This window comes from Thamnophis elegans, chromosome 1, assembly GCF_009769535.1.
Source record: "Thamnophis elegans isolate rThaEle1 chromosome 1, rThaEle1.pri, whole genome shotgun sequence".
Classification (NCBI taxonomy): domain Eukaryota; kingdom Metazoa; phylum Chordata; class Lepidosauria; order Squamata; family Colubridae; genus Thamnophis; species Thamnophis elegans.
This window is the reverse complement of record NC_045541.1, coordinates 171,302,845-171,328,113: the sequence shown is the minus strand read 5'-3', so window position 1 is coordinate 171,328,113 and position 25,269 is coordinate 171,302,845. Positions and strand designations below refer to the sequence as shown.

At 42.8% G+C, this 25,269-nt stretch overlaps 1 protein-coding gene across 2 annotated transcripts in view; it reads right to left on the bottom strand.

The window, feature by feature from the left end:
• The window catches only part of LOC116505159 (tyrosine-protein kinase ZAP-70), a 70,418-nt gene that overhangs the window by 25,940 nt on the left and 19,209 nt on the right, over positions 1-25,269 (bottom strand). Inside the window, exons 1-4 of one of the 2 annotated variants that reach the window (XM_032212463.1) lie at positions 18,839-19,037; positions 8,217-8,667; positions 6,123-6,283; positions 767-905 (exon numbers count right to left, since the gene is read on the bottom strand). In XM_032212463.1, the coding sequence (XP_032068354.1) occupies positions 767-905; positions 6,123-6,283; positions 8,217-8,618 (702 nt within the window). In that variant the 5' untranslated portion in view covers positions 8,619-8,667; positions 18,839-19,037. Of the gene's footprint in view, positions 1-766; positions 906-6,122; positions 6,284-8,216; positions 8,668-18,838; positions 19,038-25,269 lie in introns of those variants that run through there. The other variant, XM_032212433.1, reaches the window with a different exon arrangement.

Genomic DNA, 25,269 nt, shown 5'->3' with positions numbered 1-25,269 from the left:
ACTAAGCAGCATATATTAAAATGAAATTTCATTGCAGTCAGCTCTCCAAAGTTAACCATTATGCATATACCTCTCCCCCAGTGGTGGGTTTCAAAATTTTTTCAAGCCTCCTTTGTGGGAGTGGCTTGCCAGCCATGTGATCTGCTGGGAGTGGCTTGCCGGCTATGTGTTTTCTTTCTTTCTTTCTTTCTTTCTTTCTTTCTTTCTTTCTTTCTTTCTTTCTCTCTCTCTCTCTCTCTCTCTCCTTCCTTTTGTCTCTCTGTCCCTTTTTCCTTTTTTTCTTTCATCTCTCTCTCACTTTTTCTTTCTTTTTTCTTTATTTTTTTCCTTTCTTTCTCTTTCTCTCTCTGTGTGAGTCTGTGTGTCTGTGTGTCTGTGTGTCTGTGTGTGAATGATGGGTTTCAAAAATTTTTGGAACCTCTTCTGTAGGTGTGGCCTGCTTTCTGAGTCCACTGACAGAACCTCTTCTAACCGGTTCGGTAGATTTGATGAAACCGGTTCTACCGAACTGGTGCGAACTGGTAGGAACCCACCTCTGCTCTCCCCCATATATACTAGACCGTGAGTTCTAGTTCTACCTTAACCATGAAAGCCAGCTGAGTGACTTTGGACCCGTCTTTCTCTCTCAGCCCAATTCCACTCATAGGATTATTGTCAGAGGGGAAAATAGGAGGAGGAAGGTATGTTCACTGCCTTGAGTTACTTATAAACATAATAAAGGTGGGATATAAGCAAGCAGACCACTCAGTCTTCACTGCAACCTCACCTGCCACAGCGTATCAAATTTGGTTCCTTCTTCCACAGAGTATTTCCCTGATTTTCCTTGTCCTATCCGATAGTGATAAACAGTCTTTCCGTATACAAGGGAGAGGGCGTAGCTTCCTTGTTCTTTCTTTTGTCTCAACCTGGTAGGAAACGGAGAAGTCACTAAATGGACTATTGTAAGTCAATGTACCTGTACTTCATTTTTTTCAACTCTTTTCGTGTTAAACTAGGTAATGTCATAAACATCAACAGCACTAATATTTCCTAGTTTAGTAATGAAACATCTGTTGCAAGAAAACAACCAAGTTCTGAGAGCACCAAGGAAATTTTACCAAAGGTAAAGGTTTCCTTCGCACATATGTGCTAGTCATTCCTGACTCTAGGGGGCAGTGCTCATCTCTGTTTCGAAGCCAGCGCTGTCCAAAGATGTCTCCGTGGTCATGTGGCCGGCCTGACTAAACGCCAAAGCACATGAACCGCTGTTACCTTCCCACCATTTTTACATGCTTTCAAACTGCTAGGTTGGCAGAAGCTGGGACAAGTAACGGAAGCTCACTTCGTTATGGGGCTCTAGGGATTCGAACTGCCAAACCGCCCACCTTTCTGATCGACAAGCTTAGACACTGAGCCAAGCCACCACATTTGATATCCATGCATAACAAGATTACAATATTCTACCAATCAATTATGTCTGCGGCAGGCAAAAACATTTCAGACATAAAATTTTAATGTCGGGCTGCAGGAGATAAGATTTTAACATAAAGAGCTGTGGTGGCACAATGGTTACAGTGCAGTATTTCAGATTACTTCTGCTGCTTGACAGCTGCCTGCAATTTGGCAGTTCAAATCTCACCAGGCTGAAGGTTGACTCAGCCTTCCATCCTTCTAAGATGGGTAAAGTGAGGACCCCAAATTGTTGGGCGCAATACGCTCACTCTGTAAACCAATAAGATATGGCTGTAAAGCTTTGTAAAGGGGTATATAAGTCTAAGTACCGTATTTTCACGACCAAAAGCCGCACCGGATTATAAGCCGCAGTATCAATTAACGTTAATTTTTCAAACTTTTTCCACATATAAAGCGCACCGGGTTATAAGCCGCACGTTTCCCAACGCTTCTGGACATCTGTTGCAGTCGCGAGGAGAGTGCGGAGAACAATACGAAGGTTCTTGGCGCTCCAGGAAGCCCCGAAAGCAGCTGGGGGAGGCGCACGGCTTGGTTTCTCCTCCCTGGACGTCGCAGCAGCAGCCCCAAGCGCACCGATCTCTGTGTTTTTCGCATCGGGGCATGCTCTTGCAGCACACCCCGATGCGAAAAACACTGAGATCAGTGCGCTTGGGGCTGCTGCTGCGACGTCCAGGGAGGAGAAACCAAGCCGTGCGCCTCCCCCAGCTGCTTTCGGGGCTTCCTGGAGCGCCAAGAACCTTCGCGCTGTTCTCCGCACTCTCCTCGGCTCCTCACAACTGCAATAGACGTCCAGAAGCGGCAGGGGCTATCGAGCTGGAAATCCAATCCCCATTAGCCCCAAAAGCCACTTCTGGACATCTATTGCAGTCGTGAGGAGCGGAGAACAGCGCGAAGGTTCTTGGCGCTCCAGGAAGCCCCGAAAGCAGCTGGGGGAGGCGCGCGGTTTGGTTTCTCCTCCCTGGATGTCGCAGTAGCAGCCCCAAGCGCACCGATCTCTGTGTTTTTCGCATCGGGGTGTGCTGCAAGAGCATGCCCCGATGCGAAAAACACAGAGATCGGTGCGCTTGGGGCTGCTGCTGCGATGTCCAGGGAGGAGAAACCAAGCCGTGCGCCTCTCCCAGCTGCTTTCGGGGCTTCCTGGAGCGCCAAGAACCTTCGCGCTGTTCTCCGCACTCTCCTCGGCTCCTCACAACTGCAATAGACGTCCAGAAGCGGCAGGGGCTATCGAGCTGGAAATCCAATCCCCATTAGCCCCAAAAGCCGCTTCTGGACATCTATTGCAGTCGCGAGGAGCGGAGGAGAGCGTGAATCTTCTTGGCGCTCCAGGAAGCCCCGAAAGCAGCTGGGAGATCTTTTCCACATATAAAGCGCACTGGGTTATAAGCTGCACTGCCGGTTTTGGATCAAATTTTAGGATTTTCAGTGCGGCTTATAGTCGTGAAAATACGGTACTATTGCTATTGCTATAATGGAGGGCAAAAAAATGAATATTTCACTTTGAAAATATAAAGCTAGATCAGGAGTGCGGTCCAGCTCATGTTCTGTCCATTTACAGAAGCAAAAAAACAAGATGGCGGCGCCATAGGCACCACCTGGAGAACCGGTTTGTGGGCGTGGCCGGCCTGGGTCGCTGCCACTATCGGTTTGGCTGAACCGGGCCGAACTGTAGGAACCCACCACTGGGCTAGATACATTTGCATTTAAATGCAAACTTAATCAATTTCACTCCCTTCCTTAGGAAGCACTGAGAGATTCTCCATCAAAAAAAGATAAACAAGTCCATTTTAGATATGGTGATTTCTCAGTTCAAATTTAATTTCCCATGAAATGCCTCAAGGCCTGTTATTTGACTTTATCAAAATGCCTTGGAACTCGATGCTCTCAAGATATTTCGGACTGTTGACAGAATGAGATTTATTGGAATCGCTAGAAAAACTATTGCGAAACTGCTGCTAAAGCAGTTTTTAGAAAGACGTGACCATTTTTAGAAAACCAACTCCCCGGTGGTGTAAATAAATATAGTATAAATAGTAATTGTATATATAAAAACAGAGGCACATATTTTCATTACAAATCCTGGTAACTGGTATTTTGAAAAAGCTAATGACAAAGCTGGCTTGGATATTGCCTGATAGTATATTCCAAAATCCTGGAACATCATGGTTTTCTGTAGTAGAAAGTTCAGTTTCTTTTAAACAACTGAAATCTTTAATTGGAATGATTTTAATTGCTAAGAAACGATTATGAAATACATTCTAATTTTAAGAGATTATTTTGGCATTTCTCAACTGATTCAAATATATCCTGCAAACCAAAGTATTTTAATGACTGCAGTTACACCAATTTTAATGAATGTTTATACAGTAAATATTATTTGGGTTTTGTGTACATTAAACATAAAAATCAATCATTTATAACAAAGACAAAATAAATCCTTGGTGAGTCTAATCGCTGATGGAACAGAATAGAATGGTCTATTCAATGAGGCAACCCATGAATTAGAATTAATGGGTATCTATTATTCATTAACATCCAATTCACAATGTGTAAACATGACTGACTTAAGCCTTTTGCTGTGGTTTTCACCTACTAGTGCTGATAACCTAGCGTTGCCTAGGTATTTATTTATAGGGGGAAAATGTCCAGACAAATTGTAATTTCTAATTTGGCTTTTCCACCTTTCCAGAGGGAGCCCCCTTGTGGAGTACTGTGAAGCCGTTACCATGGCAACTCCATTGCACTGTACAGTAGAAGTCATTTTAAGGCACAACAGGCTGTATCGTAACAGAACACACACTGAGAGGTTTGAGGGCATCTTACTCCCTACAGTATTTTTTTCCAGAGAGTAAGTCATCTGTGTATCAAGTTCATTTGAAATTGCTCGAGACATTCCAGAGTTATTCTGGAAAACACACACACACACACACACACAGCCATATATATATCAGCGAAGCCAGGGTGAAAGGTATCTATTAGATTTTTTTGGCTGATAACGGATAAGAGCCTGTGGCCTAATGGCTAAGATGTCTGCCTAGTGTGTAATATAGCCCAGGTTCAAATCCCAGTAAGGGTATGGCTAGCTGATGAGAGCTAAATAGCTTGAAATAGATCTATACTAGTCTCCCTTTATTTATTTATCAGCACAAATACAACAAAATGTAACAAAAAGGCAACAGTAAAAATATTGGGTTTCTGCCTGGATGGTCTCTTGTGACGAGCCGAAGGACAGAGAATGGAAGTAGTGATCTTCCTCCCATATTTGGGCATACCGGGGGTTGTAAAAATCTAATACATACCTTTCACCCTGGCTTCGCTGATAACGGATAAGAGCCTGTGGCCTAATGGCTAAGATGTCTGCCTAGTATGTAATATAGCCCAGGTTCAAATCCCAGTAAGGGTTTGGCTAGCTGATGAGAGCTAAATAGCTTGAAATAGATCTATACTAGTCTCCCTTTATTTATTTATCAGCACAAATACAACATATATATATATATATATATATATATATATATATATATATGTATGTATGTATGTATGTATGTATGTATGTATGTATGCATGCATGCATGCATGCATGCATATGCATATGTATACATACATACATACATACATACATACATACATACATACATATATACATACAAGATAATTATCCATGGTTGAATTTGGTCTAAAGAATGCAAGCTTTGGTTGAGCTCTACTGCCCTGAGATTTCGTATATTACTTTACATGTAGTTTGATACATGTAAAGTAAACTTAACACCAGAATTGAGCCCAAAACATCTGGTGTTAAGCAAGGCACTTGTTAAGTGAATGTTGCCATTTTATAAGTGTTCTGGCCACTGTTGTTAAGTGAATCACTGCAATTAAGTTAGTATCATAGTTGTTAAGTGAATCTGCCTTCCCCATTGACATTCCTTGTCAGAAGGTGGCAAAAAGTGATCCCATGACCCCAGAATGTTAAACAAATCAGCATGGTTGTTAAATGAATCATGTGGTTGTTCGACGAATCCACCTTCCCACATTGACTTCACTTGTCAGAAGCTGGCTGGGAAGGTTGCAAATGCTGATCACATGATCCCAGGATGCTGAAACCATTGCAAATATATACCACAGTTGCCAAGCACCCAAATTTTGATCAGGTGACTTTGGGGGGGTTCTGAGACAGTTGCAAGTGTGAGGACCAGTCATAAGCTACTTTTTCAGCACCGTTGTAATTCTGAACGGTCAATAAATAGAATGGCTTCAAGTCAAGGACTGTCTATAGCCAAGACTCCCAAAATGTAAAATTATAGGATAGAATAGAGCTGGAAAGGACCTTGGAGGTCTTCTAGTCCAGCCCCCTGCTCAAGCAAGAGATCATACACCATCTCAGACAAGTGACTGTCCAGTCTCTTCTTAAAAACCTACAGTGATGGAGTGCCCGCTATTTCTGAAGGCAAGCTGTTCCATTGGTTAATTGTCTTTAAATTGCCTTGGATATTTTATTTAATCTTTATTTTAACTTTTGTAATATGTGTTTTTATGTTGTACGCCATCCTGAGCTACTGTGTACAAACTGTGCAAATATGGATCTTAAATATGAATATGAAACTGTAGGTAGTGGAGAGAAAAATATTTCTCCAGGAACTAAAGGGGATTTTTTTCCCCCTGCATCCTTAAATGCTTACAGGAATTTCCCATCAGGCTGTGCTCCTGAGTAGAGCCGGCTCTCAGCTTGCTCCCGGGAGATGGGCCCATGGTACCAAGGCATTTTTTCATGAGCTGTGGTAGCCAGGAGCTTCTCCACTTGGGGTGCTTGGCTTATGATTGCTACTTCAAGATTTTCTCCCTATGAAAATAAAGAAGAGTGGAAGAGAAATTACCTTTTGCATTTTTGCAAATTATTAAAACATGGGAGATAAGTAACAACTGAATGGAAACTTTGCTTTTTTTCAGCCTAAAGTATATTTGGATAAATTGATAAATTTCAATCTCGTGTTTTTTTCAGCAATCTGAATTCAAAAAGTTGGAGGAATGTATAGTTCTTAGAATATCCTTTTCTCTTTTGCATTCAACTGAATTAAATTGTAGAATTTAAACTGCAACATTTAGGGTTTGGGGTAAATTAGTTTTGTACTGAAATATTTTTCTACGTTGTGCTCCACCCAGTGGTGGGTTTTTAGAACCTCTTCTGTAGGTGTGGCCTGCTTTGTGGGAGTGGCTTGCCAGCCATGTGACCAGGTGGGAGTGGCTTGCCAGCCATATGACCAAGTGGGAATGGCTTGGCAGTCATGTGACTGGGTGGGCGTGGCCAACTTGTAAAATGTGGTGAACCTCATTTAACAACGCTCTTGCTTAGCAACCAAAATGTTGGCTCAGAAACTCTGGGCTTTGAAGCACACAAGTCTTAAAGCTGTCAAGTTACAAGACCCTTGCACCCCTAACCCTTTAGAAAAAAAACCCCAGGGGTGTTCAAACTTGATAGCTTTAAGACTTGTGGACTTCAACTTCCAGAATTCCTCCTCCAGTCATGTTGGCTCAGGAACTCTGGCATTGAAGTGTGCAAGACTTAAAGCTGTCAAGTTACAAGACGCTTGTAACTTGCGTTAACCTAACGCTTTAGAAAAAAACCCCAGGGATGTTCAAACTTGACAGCTTTAAGACTTTAAGGTTTAGATAGGACTCTTAGAGGCGGGCGGGGCAATTGGTGAGCTAGCCAATCAGTGAGCGGCAGGCGGGGTAAGCATGGTGCGGACAGGCAGGGGGAGGGAGCTGAAGCTGTTTCTAAATGGCATGATAGATTTGTGGAACTTCTTCTATAGAAGGGGTTAGAAGTGGCAGGAACCCACGCCTGGCCCTACCCCTCACCCCGCCTCCAAGTACATGGATTGTATTCATGTTACCACGGGGATATTGTGACAGTCGTAAGGGAAGTCATAAGTCACTTCTTTCAGCGCTTTCATAATTTTGAAGAGTTGCTGAATAAATAGTCATAAGTGAAGGACTACCTGTACCATTGCAGCTGGGCTTGGCAAATGTTGCCCCTCTGGAAGGATTTACTGGAAGGAAGCATCCTAATTTTTTTGACTACCTGAAATGGCTCATAACCAATGGTGAAATTCATTTTTTTTTACTACCGGTTCTGTGGGCGTGGCAGGGGAAGGATACTGCAAAATCCCCATTCCCACCCCACTCTGGGGCCAGCCAGAGTGGTATTTGCTGGTTCTCTGAACTACTCAAAATTTCCGCTACCGGTTCTCCGGAACCTGTCAGAACCTGCTCAATTTCACCCCTGCTCATAACAGTTATTTCACTATTTTAATTGATTACTAGATCTTCATACTCAAACACAGCTGCTGTTCATTAAAACAGCCATGTTGTTTTTTTCAAATTCAGAAACCTGAAAAAAGACATAGAGGCTTTTATAGGTAGCAGAGAGAAATTGAGCTCGTATGACTTTCAAAATCATTTTCAAAATGTGCATAGCCCCTGTGGTGTATTGGTGCCTGCCTGCCTGCCTGCCTGTCTGTCTGTCTGTCTCTCTCTCTCTCTCTCTCTCTCTCTCCCTCCCCCTCTCCCCCTCCCTCCCTCTGTGTATGTGTGTGTGTGTGTCGTGGGGGTATGTATATGTGTGTATACTGCAACATAAAATATAACATTACTGGGAATTTACTTTTGTCAACAAGTGTTTGATTTTGTAAGCCAACTCTAAGGGAAATTGTGTAACATACAAAAAGAAATACATTGTCTAATGAAAAATAAAATCAAAATGATGCTCATACCTCCAAGTTCCACGTTTGCCGGACATATTCGCGGACCATATTCTCCCGAATGTTGTCAAAAATCCCCGGCTGGGGCTCCAGGCTATCAGGACGGTTGCAAGGCTTCCGCAAAGGACAGCAAAGCCCATCCGGATCCTTGGAATAAAATTCGCAGAGTTCTTCGGGGCCACAGTGGGCTTTCCCTCCAGAGATGGCAAAAGTCCCGTTCATCTGACGCTCGATAGGATAATGGTAAAACTGGAGTTTGTGCACCACAGAGAGGACGTAGCCGCCAAGATTGCGAAGGCATTGCCGCAGCAAGAACAGCCCATCCGACATCCCTGCCAGTTTCAGGTAGTCCTCAGCATCCGCCCGGGAGATGCTGCCAAAGTAGAAAGGCAGGTGGGCAGCTGGATTGGGCATCTGGAGAGCGTTGCTGGTTCCACCACAACGTGCTGTAGTTTAAAGATGTCTAAAAGAAAAAGGTGAATATCACGATTAACAAAAAGAAGAAAATATATACCTGGCAAGGCACTTCTCCTTAGTTTCCTTTGGACAAAAATGATACAATTGTGAAGTTCCCAGAAGATGACCTAATTAACTAACAATCTTCAGAAACAGATTAGCTGGTAGAAAGAGGACAGTAGCAAAATAAGTATGCTTTATCTATATTCTTGGATTATTTACCTTTTTTTAAAAAAACAAACAAACACCATATCTCAGAAAGCTGCCGTCCCTGCAGATCCTTGAAGGCTGAATGATAGATGCATATGGGAGTTTTGAGGGTTAAGAATTCTGGGAAGGATGGAGTAAAAATGTAAGGTTAGAGTTATTTCTATATCCTCATACTTCTGTTTGATGAGTTCCAAGGGACAAAACTGGAGGAGGAAGAGGGGGAAGAGGAGGAAGAGGTGAGCGGGAGAAGGGAGGAAGAGGAGGAGGAAGAAAAAGAAGGAGAAGGAGGAGGTGGAGAAGAAGAAAAAGAAAAAGAAGGAGGAGGAGGAGGAGAAAGAGAGGAAGAGGAGAAGGAGGCAGAAGAGGAGGAGGAGGAGGAGGAGGAAGAAGAAGAAGATGTTGTTGTTGTTGTTATTTATTGTCTTACTATTCAGTGAGAAAATGGTGGACAGACTCAAACTCCTAAACCACCGAAAGACTTTAAAGAACCTGGTTTAAGCATAAGCGGCTTGTTAGGACCTACACACTCTTATCTCATCACCATCCGGTCCTAAAACCCAAAGTATTTTTTTTTCTCTTCTTTTCAAAGTCAAAACAGCCATTTGTGACATTCTTAAGCAGGAAATTGTGGCAGGAAACCAGTCAGTAATGGCTGCAAGTAAACAGAACAGGTAGATTGTGTCTTGGTGGATGTCTGGATTTTGCCCCCCTAAAGAAAAATATTTCACACATTCTATATACCGAAAATACATTGAAAAAAAAGTTAATTGTTGCAGTGAAGGAATCCTCAGGCAAAAGCAAAGGTGTACGGATATTTTAAAATCTCAGTAACAGTTTGTATTATTTGCCGATTTGTTGATCTGGATGGTAAAATGTAAAAAGGACTGTCTTGTTAAATAAGATTAAAACACCCCAGTTGTAACAGCAGGCAAAGCACAGAACTAGAGTAACAACAATATCTTCCCGCTTTTACACCGAGTCTCTTATATTTAGACTGCTCTGTTCATGGAGGTTCCATGCTGCAACTACTGTACAGACATTTTCCATCTATTTAAATCCCTGTAAAGTAGCAGGCACGGTGGCTCAGTGGCTAAGACACTGAGCTTGTCGATCAGAAAGGTCGTCAGTTCGAATACCTAGCACCGCGTAACGGAGGGAGCTCCCGTTACTTGTCTCAGCTTCTGCCAATCTAGCAGTTCGAAAACTTCTAAAAATGCAAATAGAAAATAGGAACCACCTTGGTGGGAAGGTAACAGCGTTCTATGCGCCTTCGGCATTTAGTCATGCCGGCCACATGACCACAGAGACATCTTCGGACAGCGCTGGCTCTTCTGCTTTGAAATGGAGTTGAGCACCGCCCCCCTAGAGTCGGGAACAACTAGCACACATGTGCGTGGGGAACCTTTACCTTTAGGTTTAGGTTTAAGTTTATTGGACTTATATCACTTTGAATAAAAGCCCCATACATAAATAGACTTCTGCTGCATTGGCAGAAGTATCTGTGCAATCCTAAAAAAAAACATTTCCGGCAGAGGCCAACCCATAGTGCTCTTTGGAATTTCATAAATTATTGAAGGCAAAAATTCCCTCTTGTTTTATTTTAAATGCCAATAGACACTGCAGGTTCTATTCCGTTAACATGGAGAGGAAAAAAGAGCTTTGTGCATCTCTCAGAGATTTGTTTTGCAGCTTATTGTGCTGGGCAAGCAATTTTGTTTCCCCAGCCACAAATAAGATCTTCCTCAATTTATTTGCTTATATTTTACTTACATTCTACCTACTCCATTATTTCCCAGAAACTCTATCCAATATATTCTATCTACGATGCCTTATCAGTTATAACAAAGATGTAGTCGATCAACAACAGATATGGAGGAATAGTTGAAAGGTCAAGGAATGCTTATCTTCTCAAATTAAAACTCTTTAAGCAAACATCTGGCTTCATCCACAAATCTTACATCCCATGGTTCAGACATGCCCTGGTAACTCCTTTGTAAGACTTCTTCCTTCCTTCCTTCCTTCCTTCCTTCCTTCCTTCCTTCCTTCCTTCCTTCCTTCCTTCCTTCCTTGACATACAGCTGGTCCTCAGGTTATGACCATAATTGAACCAGAATTTCAGTTGTTAAATTATGTAAGTCAGTAAGCAAGACATCACATGACCAAACCCAATTTTACTACCATTTTTACCATTTTAAGCGGACACTTTAAAAATCCACTATCATAAAAATCCTGGAGAGTTATGGAAAATTCTGAATTATGGGAATGAAATTACAGGTGGGTTGCTCCTGATTTGGCCCAGACTGGGTGAACCAGTAGTAGCGGTGGTGGGAGGCTCTGCCCACCCACCCAGACGCTTCTGCGCATGCACGTGAGCGCGCTTGAACCAGTAGTAAAAAAAATGGCAACCCACCACTGGATGAAATATAGAATGAACCTGTTCTCCCCCATGGTGTGAGTCTCACTAGTTCTTCACTTATTCAAGCATATGTGATGGTACCCAAACAAACCAGGTTTTTTTTTTAAAAAATTGTTTGTATATCAAATTTAGAATGCCCATCTCAGTCACAGAGTGATTCTCAGCAGCCTGCAATTAAAACGTAAAAACACTAAATATTTATCCTCACTTTGCTGAGTATAAGATTAAGAGTGAACTCATAGGATGTTGTTCCACAGAACCCATACTGGAATTAAAGAGGGAGTTTTAGACACCAAAGGGAAGCGGTGGCTCATTGGCTAAGACGTTGAGTTTGTCAAGCAGAATGGTTGGCAGTTCGAATCCATAGCACTGCGTAACGGAGTGAGCTCCCATTACTTGTCCCAGCTTCTGTCAATCTAGCAGTTCGAAAGCATCTAAAAATACAAATAGAAAAATAGGGACCACCTTTGGTGGGTAGGTAGCAGTGTTCTATGCGCCTTTGATGTTTAGTCATGCCGGCCACATGACAACAGAGACATCTTCTGACAATGCTGGCTCTTCGGCTATGAAACAGAGATGAGCACCGTCCCCTAGAGTCGGGAACGACTAGCACGCATGTGCAGGGGAACCTTTACCTTTAAACATCATTGGCAATTTAGTAAAAGAAATTTGGTTATAAATTGTAAATTGTGACTTGGGAAAAAGACCTATAAATTTTATTAACAAATTTTCATTTAGATCTTGTTATAAAGGTGTAAGGGTTTTTTGGGGGGAGGGCTCTGATGAGAGGAGATGGGGCATAAATAGTAAATGATTTTTAGCGAATTATAATAACAACAAGGAAATATGAATGGACATTGTTTAACAATATATACATGCTATGGTATTGGCAAAAGTGACTTGGATATAAATCCTAAACAGTGAGTTCAAAGTGAAAAAAGTTTATAAAAACCTTATACAGGAGATAAAAAGAAGACTTACACCACAACTGGCAAGAGAGATAAGACTGTTTTGTTACTGGAAAGATATAGGTTGACAATGAAAGTTGATAATAAAAAATCAGTTGATTTTGGTGATTAATAAGTAGGAATTCTGTAACTCTTGGATTGTTTTAGATTGTTATCAAATGTTTATTCGCTAACAATTAATTAACTCTAATAACAATAAGGAAACGATAATGGATACAGCTTAATGATATATACATATATGGTAATCTAGCAAAAGAAATTTGGATATAAATTGCAAATTCTGACTTGGGAAAGAGACCTATAAAATGTTATTAACAATTTTTTATTTAGATCTTGCTATAAAGCCGTAAGGTTTTTCTTTTTGGGCGGGGGGGGTCTGATGAGAGGAGATGGGACATAAGTACTAAATGATTTTTAGCTAATTACAAAGGAAATTTTAACAATTGTTTAACAATATATACATGCTATGGTATTGGCAAAAGTAACTTGAATATAAATTTTAATCAGTGAGTTGTAAAAAAAGGGGGGGAAAGGCTTAGAAACTTAATTAATTGACTTTTACTTAAAAGATGCTATAAAGGTGTAATGTTATTGGAGGATTTTTTGAAATAGCTAATGAATGCCATTATGTGGTTGTGTCTTTAAGTATGAATGATTTGAGGTAAAAGCATGTTCAAATAATTGTAATAAAATGAGAATTGTGGTACATTGATATACAAAGATTTTTGACTTAAAGTGTATGAACTATAAGTAATGACTGTAGAAGAAATGCACGAAAGTTATCTGTAACCAATCGACACGCTTAGATGTAATGAAGGATGATTCTTTTTTTGTGTTTTTGTTCAATTAAAATTAAAAAAAATTCAAAAAAAAAAGCCTCCAGCGATGGAGCATCCAGAACTTCAGGAAGCAAGAAGTTCCACTGATTAATTAACCTGGATCATTAGTTTTAATAAAAATCTTACATGGGTTGGTGAACCTAAGTTGGATTTGTTTGTGAGCATTTCTTGGGTAGTTTGACTCCGCTCCCCAAAACGGTTTGGACCCTACCTGAAAAAGAATGCTGTAGGACCTTTCTATTTAAGCCAGAAAGCGTTCAATAGAGCTAAGGAAGGCAGAAGGGAATAAGATTAAAGATTTACTCAGAAAGAAAACCAAGTAGACAATAAGCTGCCCATAGCAATAGCAATAGCAGTTAGACTTATATACCGCTTCATAGGGCTTTCAGCCCTCTCTAAGTGGTTTACAGAGTCAGCATATTACCCCCAACAACAATCCGGGTCCTCATTTTACCCACCTTGGAAGGATGGAAGGCTGAGTCAACCCTGAGCCGGTGAGATTTGAACAGCCGAACTGCAGAACTGCAGTCAGCTGAAGTAGCCTGCAGTGCTGCATTTAACCACTGTGCCACCTCGGCCCATCTCATTGATGAAGCGATACTGGCCAGTATAACATCAGAAATAGTTGCAGCATTTATGTTTCCCATCAGTTATGCCCTTTCCTGGATAGGGAAGTTCTCCACTTTGTAACTCATGCCCTGTATCTCCCATTTGGAATATTGCAATGCAGGCAACACGGAGCTATCCTTGAAAAGTATTGGGAAGCTTCAGCTGGTACAAAATGCGGCCATGCAAACAGTCTTGGATGCCCAAAGTATGGTACATGTAACCCCTCTGCTGCATGAGTTGCATTGGTTGCCAACCTTCTTCTGAATCTAATTCAAGGTGTTGACTATGAGCTTTACTACAGCAGGCTTGGGAGGCGTGCACCTCGTTGGAGAATGTGATTTATGACACAGACTGAGGGGAGGGAAGAAAGAGAGGCAAAGTTCATCCATAATTAAAATGAGGTCAGATCTGACTGCAATGGGGTATTGCCGAAATGGGGTTCCTAATAAATGACTGGATTTCTTTTGAAACTCGGCTTGAGGCTCATGAATTAATTATGGCATCTTTTGGAAACCTGACACCCTACATGCAGAATGGGTGGCTCCTGGTTCAGCCCAATTCAGCCAAATCAGTATTGGGGCCGCGGGGAGGATCCGCAGAAGTATTGCGCGTGCTCAAGCACATGTGCGAGCATGAGCGAACTGGTAGTAAACTGGTTAGTAACCCAATACTGCCTATATGGCATAGGCCAGGTTATCTACAGAACTGTTTTGTCCCGCTAGTGGCCAGCAGAGCTGGAAGCGGAGTCAGACAATGAGGAGGTTGGGAAGGAACATGGGCCAGTCCTGGAGGCTGGGGAAGACTCTGACGAGCACTCTGCATAGGAGGCAGTGACAGGGCCGAGGCTGTCTGGCAGTGATTAGGTGCCCATGAAGCTAGACAGCAGTGAGGCAGAGGACAGAGAGCACAGAGCTGCCAGAAGAAAAGAACAACTCAGAAATCAGGGTAGAATTGGGAGGTGGAAGATGATTGGCCCCTTTCATAGAAAATAAAAGAGGAGCGAAAGGGGAGGGGGCTTTTGCAGGAAACAATTTGTTCGTTCATTTGTTAGATTTGTTTCAGGAGTGTGAAGATGTGTCCATGAATCTCAAAGACTCTGTGCTGAGTCTTTCCTTGCTCAGCACCTCATTTGGAGAATATTTACACAGAAGCTTTCCAAAATAGATAAGGTCTGTAATGATAAATATTCCTTTGAAGGACTATTTGCCAAGCCTTGTTGAGTGTGAATGAGAGGAATTCGCATTCGTTTAATAAGGGGTTTTTGTTGGGACCAGGACTCTGCCTCGTGCTTTTTGGGGAAGGCTAGGACTGTCTTCATTTCATCAGTCTGTCCTACCCAGTGAGGCAGGGAAGATGTGTGGCAGACCCTGTTAGCCAAAGAATCTGTCTGGTGAGATCCAGGAAGAGAGCCTCCCCTGCCATTGCCCCCATTCTCTGGAACTCCCCCAGAGGTGAGGCAGGTGGCCTTCTGGAAAAGTTTGAAAACATGGCTCTGTGTCCTCGCTTGGGGCATACAGAGGAGCACACAGCCATGGGGCTGGTTAGCACCCTGAAAGCCCCCCCTCCCTTTTTGATTAATTTTAACACTACTTGCCTCTTAAATTTTATACAGGTAATCCACGATTTACGATCACAATCAAAGCCCAAAATTTCTGTTGCTAAGTGAAACATTTGTTAAGTGAATTTTGCCCCCTTTGATGACATTTCAAGGCACAGTTGTTAAGTGAATCACTGCAGTTGTTAAATTAGCATTCCAGTTGTTAAGTGAAATCGCAAAAGGTAATCACATAAGGATGAGCCAGTTGCCAAACATCTGAATTTTTGTCACATGACCATAGGGATGCTGCCAAACATTGTAACTGTAAATATTGATCATAAGACACTTTTTTCACTGCTGTTGAATGGTCACTAAGTGAATTGTTGTAAGTCAAGAACTACCCCTGTATACTGTTTTAAATATTTCATAGGATGTAGAATAAGATAAATAGGTAGGTAGGTAGGTAGGTAGGTAGCAGGGGTAGGTTTCAGGCGGTTCGCGGCAGTCCCTGCGAACCGGTTGGTCAGCGAACCCGGAAGTAAGTAACTTCCGGGAACGCCGAAAGATCCACCCGCCCGCCCGCGTTTCTTACCCGGTTTTGACGAGTTCTGCGCTTCCACGCATGCGCAGAACGCATACAGCGCCTGCGCGATCCTCCAGGAGCAGCTGGAGCATCGCACAGGCACTAGTACGCGCGTGCACGAGGACGCCGCCGGCCCTGTTCCAACCGAACCGGTTGGAACGGGGTGAGAAACCCACCCCTGGTAGGTAGGTAGGTAGGTAGGTAGGTAGGTAGGTAGGTAGGTAGTTAGGTAGGTAGGCAGGCAGGCAGGCAGGCAGGCAGGCAGGCAGGCAGGCAGGCAGACAGACAGAAGAGTGTGAGAAATATACATGGGGCACATACAAGCTATTACATATCCATGTTACGCTTGGATCACAATATATAGTAATACTATGTGTGAATGACCTTGGGAGACAGGAGGAAGAACTGTAGCTTAGACCAGCGTTGGTGAACCTTTTTGGCACTGAGTGCTGAAACAGGAGTGTGCCCACGCACATGCGCGGGACAGCACCGGAAACTGGAAGACCAGCTCCTTGATGCGCACACGTGGGAGCACTGGAAACCGGAAAAGCAGTTCCTGAGCTGAGCTTCCAGTTTCCGGCATATGCATGCGTGCTGGTCACCTGGTCTTCCGGTTTCTAGCACGCATGCACTCGCAAAGACCAGCTGGCTGCTCATATTTCCCCGGTAGGGAAGGTAAGTTAATACCACCACTGATGTGCGTCCCGGAACCCAGAAGAGCAATGGGCAACGGCTGGCGTGCCCGGAGAGATGGCCCTGCGTGCACTTCGGCACGTGTGCCATAGGTTTGCCATCACGGGCTTAGACAATATTCAGGGAAATGAAATCTGTGTCCGAAGCATAAAGGGTGGGGCAAACATATCATAAAGGACCCTCACTAATTTTCAGGGAAGTAAATGCAAGGACAGGAGGGGTATTTTCAGGCTTGCAAGATTCTGTTAATCCAACCCTACGGTTAAAAATAAAATTAGTAATCACAATCATACCTTTAATCTGGACTACCCTGAAGGGCTAATTTATATACATTTACATGCTGGCATATGTTGGCATTCAAAAACAAAAAGTCTCTCTGGTACTTTTGGAAATTATTAGTCACAAAGGATCTTACTTGAGAACTGCTATGGTTCAAAAGCAGAGCATAAGATCTCAGTTTGAAACTATGGAGAGTTATTATGTACATAGACAAAACTACATGCTTGATCAAGAATCCAACTTGTTATTAGCAATTTCCTGAATTCTGAACCAGGTGATTTTGTGGGGCCCTGCCATAGTTTTCTACGAAAGAATTGCTAGTCCCTATGCTAGGGACTTTTTCATACATTAAGTTACCATTCTCTCTGTTCCTCCTTGAGTCAGCACACTAGACAGACATAGAACCGATTGTCCCTCTTACCAATCAATTTCCTAATTTTATGGTTACTTTCCAAGTCATTGTATCCCCAGCTTCCCTCCGAGCTAACAGGTAACCAAAGCTAATAGACCTTATTCAACTTGAGAACCTTCTTAGTGAAAAAAATGAGAAAAGCAGCTTTATCACTGGGGTGCAGCTAAGGATAATTGAAGCCTATCATACTCATGAGATAAATCATAGAAATACAGCGGAGAAAAGGGGTTGCTTTTCCTAAGAAAGCTGAAAATGGTTACCTGAAAATTCAACCTTTAGGAAAAAACCAAATTTTAAAAAAACATATTTAAAAATTTAGGTAATTTGAATAGAGCAGTTTCTAAAATTTACACTATTTATGTAGTATGTAAAACAAATTGAAAGACATTTGGGAGGCATAAATATAAGTTGATATAGTTCAATCAGTTCAGGAAATTGTAGGGCAAGCGGGGGTGGAGGAAGTGTTCTGAGATATTCATACCTCTCTTAAGGAGGATGCCACATTTATAAATGGCACAACACTCCGGCACAGAAAAGTTACAAAACCACATGCTTCCCAAATGTTTGGAAAAGCGATGGACAAAAAGGAACTTATTTACATCTTTGATGAGAACGACCTAAAATAAAAGTCTTTTGGGATAATAAGATACAAGAAATAATTAACTCTAGACAGCATACTAAAAAGCAGAGACATCACCCTGCCAACAAAAGTGCGCATAGTCAAGGCTATGGTTTTCGTTTTCTTAGTTGCAATGTATGGCTGTGAAAGTTGGACCATAAGAAAGGCTGAATGCCAAAGATTTGAACTATGGTGCTGGAGAAGACTCCTGCAAGTCCTTTGGACTGCAAGACGATTAAACCAGTCAGTCCTAGAAGAGATCAACCCTGGCTGCTCTTCAGAAGGCCAGATCCTGAGGACAAAACTCAAAGACTTTGGCCACCTAATGAGAAGGCTCACTGGAGAAGAGCCTAATGCTGGGAACGATTGAGGGGAAAAGAAGGGGATGATAGAGAATGAGGTGGCTGGATGGAGTCACTGAAGCAGTCGGTGTGAGTTTAAATGGACTCCGGGGGATGGTAGAGGACAGGAAGAGGATGGTAGAAGAACGTTGTTGTCCATGAGATCACTCTGGGTCGGACACAACTTCACAACTAAAAACAATTATTTGTAGCAGAAGTAAATTTAAGTTTGGTGGTCTATCTGTTCAGGGTTAAGTTTGAGAATTATATGAAGGCATAAGTTAACTACTTTGCTGACAGCAGCCAAATTAGTCAATAACTCACTTTTAGAAATCAAATTCTTCCTCATCCCTTGACAAATAGTTAAATAAACTCTGGCATTCGATACCTGTGAAAAATTAACACCCAAAAGGAGACAATTTTAAGAATATGCATACCGCCCCCCCACACATTTTTAAGCCTTGTGGCATTCTCGTAACAGTGCAAAACGAAAAAGAAAGAAGACCACTAAACCATGAATAAGCCACAGTTTGGAGTAAATGAAAAACGGTCCTTGATCATTACATGTTCCCTTGTCAAATGTTATCAGAAAGAGACCCAGAATTCAGAATGAGAAATGGAACTAAAGTTTAGCAGGTGGTAACCTTTTGTTTCATCTCCAGATAATCTTACCTGATTTCAAAGAACGGGTAGACGAAGGTGTGATTCTCTGAATGCCTTCCTTCAGACTTTTTCTTCTTTTCACAGAACCAATACATAAATTAAAAAAACCATACCGTTAGAGGTGCTCTCTGTCTCACAGCAGAACAGCAGAGGTTTGGGTGGCCATGTGGGAAGAACGGGGGCTGTTTGCCCACAAAAAGCAGACTGCACTTATGACGTCGCTGAGAGGCTTCACTTTCAAGTGAAAACCTGATTTCCTCTTTACTAAGGCAGGAAAATCTTGAAAGGAGCAAATTTAGATGAATGCAAACGGAATTCGTGATGCCCTGAAGAATATAATCGTCACCCAAAAACACATTTGTCATTTCCTTTACCGACCGGGCATCAGTACTTAGTCAGAGGTGCTCAGCAGGCTAAAATTCAACTGGTGGAGCCACTGCTATCCTGCCTGCTCTGAAAAACTACCAGTGTTTGTTCCTGACTGCCAGATCATTATGGAAGCCCCAACAAATTTTTATTTTTATTCAATTTATATGCCTCTCATCTCATTATCCAAAGATGAGTTGTATGTGGGTGTTTGACAGCTGTTCTTAACAGTAAGGATTCACTCAAATTCTTTTGCTTCTTAAAAAAAGAACAAATTTTTTAAAAAACCAAACTATCAGTATAAATTATATAGATTTTGAAACTGTTAGAAGTTGGGTTGAAATAGAGACTGATATGGGTGCACACAGCATCCTATAAACTAGGTAGACGTTTATGCATTATTAAGATACAAGGGACTAGACCAGTAGATTTATGCTAAGATATAATGCAAAATGAGGCTAAGCCAATATTTCATAAATCACACCAAATGAGATTTGCAGAACATATTAAGGCAAACAATGATTTGCAAACTGTGGCGGTTGAATTCATACAAGACACTAATCCCAAACTAGACAAGACCTATTATGGTTAAGTACAGTGGTGAGAGTCAATTTTTTTTACTACCGTTTTTTTGGGTGAGGCTTGGTAAGTGTGGCATGGCTTGGTGGGCGAGGCTTGGTGGGTGTGGCAGGGGAAGGATACTGTAAAATCTCCATTCCCTCCCCACTCCAGGGGAATGATACTGCAAAAATCTTTATTTCCTCCCAATCAGCTGGGACTCAGGAGGCAGAGAATAGATGGGGGTGGGGACAGTCAGAGGTGGTATTTACCGGTTCTCTGAACTACTCAAAATTTCCGCTACTGGTTCTCCAGAACTGGTCAGAACCTACTGAATACCACCTCTGGTTACGTATGTCGTACAAACTCAGCCTCAATTACAGACTCTGTTATACTGTACACCAAAGCATAGTTTAATCATCAATATAAAGGGACATAGTACATTGTACTAAGTTTGCTGGGTTTGTATAATACAATTAGCTGATAACCCAGCGTTGCCTGGGTATTTATTTATCCTAATCCTGTATTAGACAGGAAAAGCCCTGATTTCGGCAACAATTAGTCCCAAAATCAAGGGACTTTCTATAATCAATGAGGCGTAGTGACATCTTTTGTCGTATTCTATAGCCATCTCAAATATCAACATGCTTCAGTAACAATGTCTCATGCTCCTTTCAAAAGCTAGCTTGAATATCTCTCTTTCCATGTCTGGATCTACTCTGCAATGAATGATCCTAAGCATAGCCCCAGCACATCGAAAGATGCCTGAATAGGAGATGTCATTATGTCTGTTTGGGGAGGGAGAGAGGGAGGAAGGAAGAAAGGAAGGAAGGGAGAGGAGGGAGGGAAGGAAGGAAGGAAGGAAGGATATCTAAAGATGCCTGAGTAGGAGATGTAATTGTGTCTGTTTTGGAAGGAAGGAAGGAAGGAAGGAAGGAAGGAAGGAAGGAAGGAAGGAAGGAAGGAAGGAATTAGTTGGTTTCAAAAGAGTCAGGATTTAGATTTTAAAAACTCCTTCTTTGGGCCACTAGAGGGAGCATGCTGCTTCTCTTTGACCTAACATTGTTAAGTATTGTATAAATGCTTAACACCCTTTCAAAAATACTACATGTGGTCCGCATGTTACAAGAGCAATTGGGACAAGAATTGCCGTGCTAAGTGACAGATGCCAAGTGATGTAGTAAAACATACCATCATGTGGATGTGTCACATAACAACAGGAGTTACAATACAATAGCAGAGTTGGAAGGGACCTTGGAGGTCTTCTAGTCCAACCCCCTGCCTAGGCAGGAAACCCTATGCCGTTTCAGACAAATGGCTATCCAACATCTTCTTAAAGACTTCCAATGTTGGGGGACTCACAACTTCTGGAGGCAACTTCTGTTCCACTGATTAATTCTATAACTGTCAGGAAATTTCTCCTCAGTTCTAAGTTGCTTCTCTCTTTGATCTGGCAGTTCCAGTTGCCATTGTTCACAACAAAGGACTGTGTGGGTTGTTAGGTGAAGGCCTCGCTTGGCCACAGCTTTTGACTTCCTGTTGGCTTCCCCAGTGACTTTGCTTGTGGGAAATTGGCAGAGAAATCGCGATCATGTGACCACGGCTCGCTGTGATGTTATAATTGCGAGTTGGGTTCTGGGGACCTTGATCATAATCATTTAACCACACAGACAATGCAACAGCCAAAATCTAGGACCCTTTGTTCAGCACTGTTGCAACTCTGAATGGTTGCTGCACAAGTAGTCTTTTTTTTATTGAAAATTTTTAAAAAAGGCTTTTACAAATATTTACCTCACCTCCCCCACCCTCCCTACCCGAACCCAACCCCCCCACCTTCCCCCCCCCCGGACTTCCCAGAACAAATACAGGGTATAAATCTTTAACAAAGATGTTCTAAAATAAACTTAAAGAAAGTTAGTATCATCTTTCCTTGAGCTTTAACTCCTCTTTTGTTAGGTCAACTCTAAACAGATTATATCATTCCTCGCTTCTTCAGTCATAAACTATCTGGAATTTCTTAGTCCCGTATCCATTTTGGATACAGTCAATCCATCTTCTCCACTCCAGCCTATACTTCTCATTTGAATGGTCCCCGAGACATGCCGACACTCCAGCCATCTCTGCCAAGCTTGCCACCTACAATGCCCATTCCTGAATAGCAGGCAAATCCTCCTTCCTCCAGCACTGCGCCACCAACAGTCCCGCCGCCGCTATCAAGTACAAAATCAAGTCAGTCTCTATAACAGCACAATCAGTAGTTATACCTAACAGAAACAACTGAGGGGTAAACTTCATCCTCCTTCCAAGAACATTCTGCACAATCCACCACACTTCCATCCAAAATGCTTTAACCTCTTCACAAGTCCACCATACGTGGCAATACGCAGCATCAACACAATCACCTCTCCAGCATCCAGGCTGCAAATTCGGATACATGCAGGCCAGTTCCCCAGCATCCAAATGCCCTCTACAAAACATCCTATAAAAGTTCTCTCTCAAATTTTGGGCCTGCGTGAATTCCACACCTCCCACCCATATCCTCTCCCATGCATCCAACACCATTGGTTCATCAAAATTCTGCGCCCACCCCATCATACAGTCTCCGACCAATTCTGTTTCCGAATCCATTTCTATCAATACACCATATAACCTTTTCATATGCATTTGACCCTGATCCCCAACCCGTTTTGGTAAATTATCCTCATTTTGCGTAAAACCAACTCCCTGATCCCTTTTCCACCTGGCCTGCAACTGTCCACACCGAAACCACGCCCGAACTACCCTTTCCTCCTTCCAGCCGAGGTGGCGCAGTGGTTAAATGCAGCACTGCAGGCTACTTCAGCTGACTGCAGTTCTGCAGTTCGGCTGTTCAAATCTCACCGGCTCAAGGTTGACTCAGCCTTCCATCCTTCCGAGGTGGGTAAAATGAGGCCCCGGATTGTTGTTGGGGGCAATATGCTGACTCTGTAAACCGCTTAGAGAGGGCTGAAAGCCCTATGAAGCGGTATATAAGTCTAACTGCTATTGCTATTGCTATAGTACACTCAAGGGACCTAGCTGCAATTCACCTCCTTCCATAGCGAGAAGCTGTCCGCACATAGCCACATCCCGCCCTTGTACTATACCTATGTTCTCCATTGCATGTCTGGGAACTGCCCACACAGGCATCCTGTCGTTTAGTTTATGTTGATATTTTTTCCAGACCCGTAGCAGAGCACTCCCCAAAATATGACCTCTAAAATTCCTACCCACCTTCTTGTCATGTAACAGATAAGCATGCCAACCACATACCAAACCATGCCCCCCCCCAAATACTAAGCATTCCATCATCTGTTGAGTCGATCCAATCACCGATCAGTGACAAAACTACTGCTTCATAATACAATTTCAGATTTGGCAATCTCAAACCTCCTCTCTCACGCACATCCCGCACTATTCCAAGCCCTACTCTCGGCTTCCTCCCTGCCCAAACACACCCGCCAATACCCCTCTGCCACTCTAGCAAGTCCGCACCCTTCTTAGGTATTGGCATCACCCGAAAAAGAAATAGAAATTTAGGCAGGACATTCATCTTCACCGCTGCCATTCCTCCCAACAAAGACAACCGTAACCTTTCCCAATTCTTCATCTGACCCATATACTATGCCACAGTGGCTCACAATTACACTTACACAGTTTCCCGCTTGAAGTTGAGATGCAGACTCCCAGATATTTAACCCTCTTAACCACCCCATATCCTGTCATTTTTTTCTAAGTCTTCCCCTTGATTAGTGTTCATATTTTTAACTAGCATCTCTGTTTTCCCTAGGTTCATTTTAAATCCAGATACTTGGCCACATTGACCAACCATATTCATTAAAACCTTGATAGATTTCTCTGGTTGGGTTAATGTTATAACCAAGTCATCCGCAAATGCACGTAGTCCAGGGGTGGGTTTCAACCGGTTCGGGGCGGTCCCTGCGAACCGGTTGGTCACCGAACCCGGAAGTAAGTAACTTCCGGGAACGGCGAAGGGGCCGCCCGCCCGCCCGCGGTCCTTACCCGGTTTTGACGAGTTCTGTGCTTCCACGCATGCGCAGGACGCATACAGCACCTGCGCGATCATCCAGGAGCAGCTGGAGCGTCGCGCAGACGCTAGTACGCATGCGTGCACTGCGTGCGTGCACGAGGACGCCGCCGGCCCCGTTCCAACTGAACCGGTTGGAACGGGGCGAGAAACCCACCCCTGACGTAGTCTATATTCTTGATGCCTAATCCCGATTCCTTGCAAATCATCCGACCCCAGCAATTCCCCCAACAATAACTCCAAGGTTATAATAAACAACAATGGCGATAGAGGGCAACCCCGTCTTGCACCTTTCTCGATTTTAAATGGTTCTGTTAAACTTCCATTGACCACAATTTGTGCTGTTTGTTCCTGATACACTGCTTTAATTGATTGTAGAAAATACTCTCCTATTGGCATCCTCTGCATTGTTTTCATTAAAAATTGCCAATTCACCCGATCAAAGGCCCTCTCGGCATCTAAGAACATAAGCGCTGCTATAGATCTATTTCAAGCTATTTAGCTCTCATCAGCTAGCCATACCCTTACTGGGATTTGAACCTGTGCTGTATTACATATTAGGCAGTTTAAATCAGGAATGATTTAAATTGTTTAAAGTTAGCAAGAAGAAGCTAAGATCAATGTAGAGATGTTATTAACCCCTTTTTTATTTTTATTTTTTTCTCAATATATTTTAGACCGTGTTTGTTAAAAATCTATACCATGTACGGGCTCTGGGAAGTCGGGGGGGGAGGGAGGTGGGGGGTTGGGGGGGAGGGTGGAGGGAGGGAGGGATATATACTAGGTTAGAGTTCAATGTAATATGACTTCACATGTATACTGTTTTTCTATAATTTCTCTGTAAAAATAGGATAAGTTAAGTACACTGACATATAGTGGAAATACACCAAGGGGAGGAGGAGTGGGATAGAAGAAAGATGGGTAGAGAGGGACGGGAGAGAGGATGGGAGGGAGGGTGAGAAGGAAGGGAGGGAGGGGATCGGGAGAGAGGAGTGGTAGAGGGGGAGGGGAAGTAGGGTAGAGGAGGAGGATGAAGGGAAGATAGAAAGTTGGAGGGGGTGGAAGAAAGAGGTGTATAGAGAGGGGAAGAGGTATATTGGGTTTGTATTTTGGGGGGTATTGTTGACAAGAGGAATTGCTGCGATTATTGTTTAATGTTGTATGGCGTTGGCTATGCACAGTATATATGTGAGTGTATGAAAATGATAAAATGGAAAATAAAAACCTTTAAAGTGTTAGCCACTAAGCCACAAGGTTCTCCTCTATAGATCTATTTCAAGCTATTTAGCTCTCATCAGCTAGCCATACCCTTACTGGGATTTGAACCTGGGCTGTATTACATATTAGGCAGTTGTATTAGCCACTAGGCCACAGGCTCTCCTCCGCTGCACAAGTAGTCTTAACCATGGGACTACCTGTAGTAATGTTTTTAATCTCCTTTTCTTGGAAA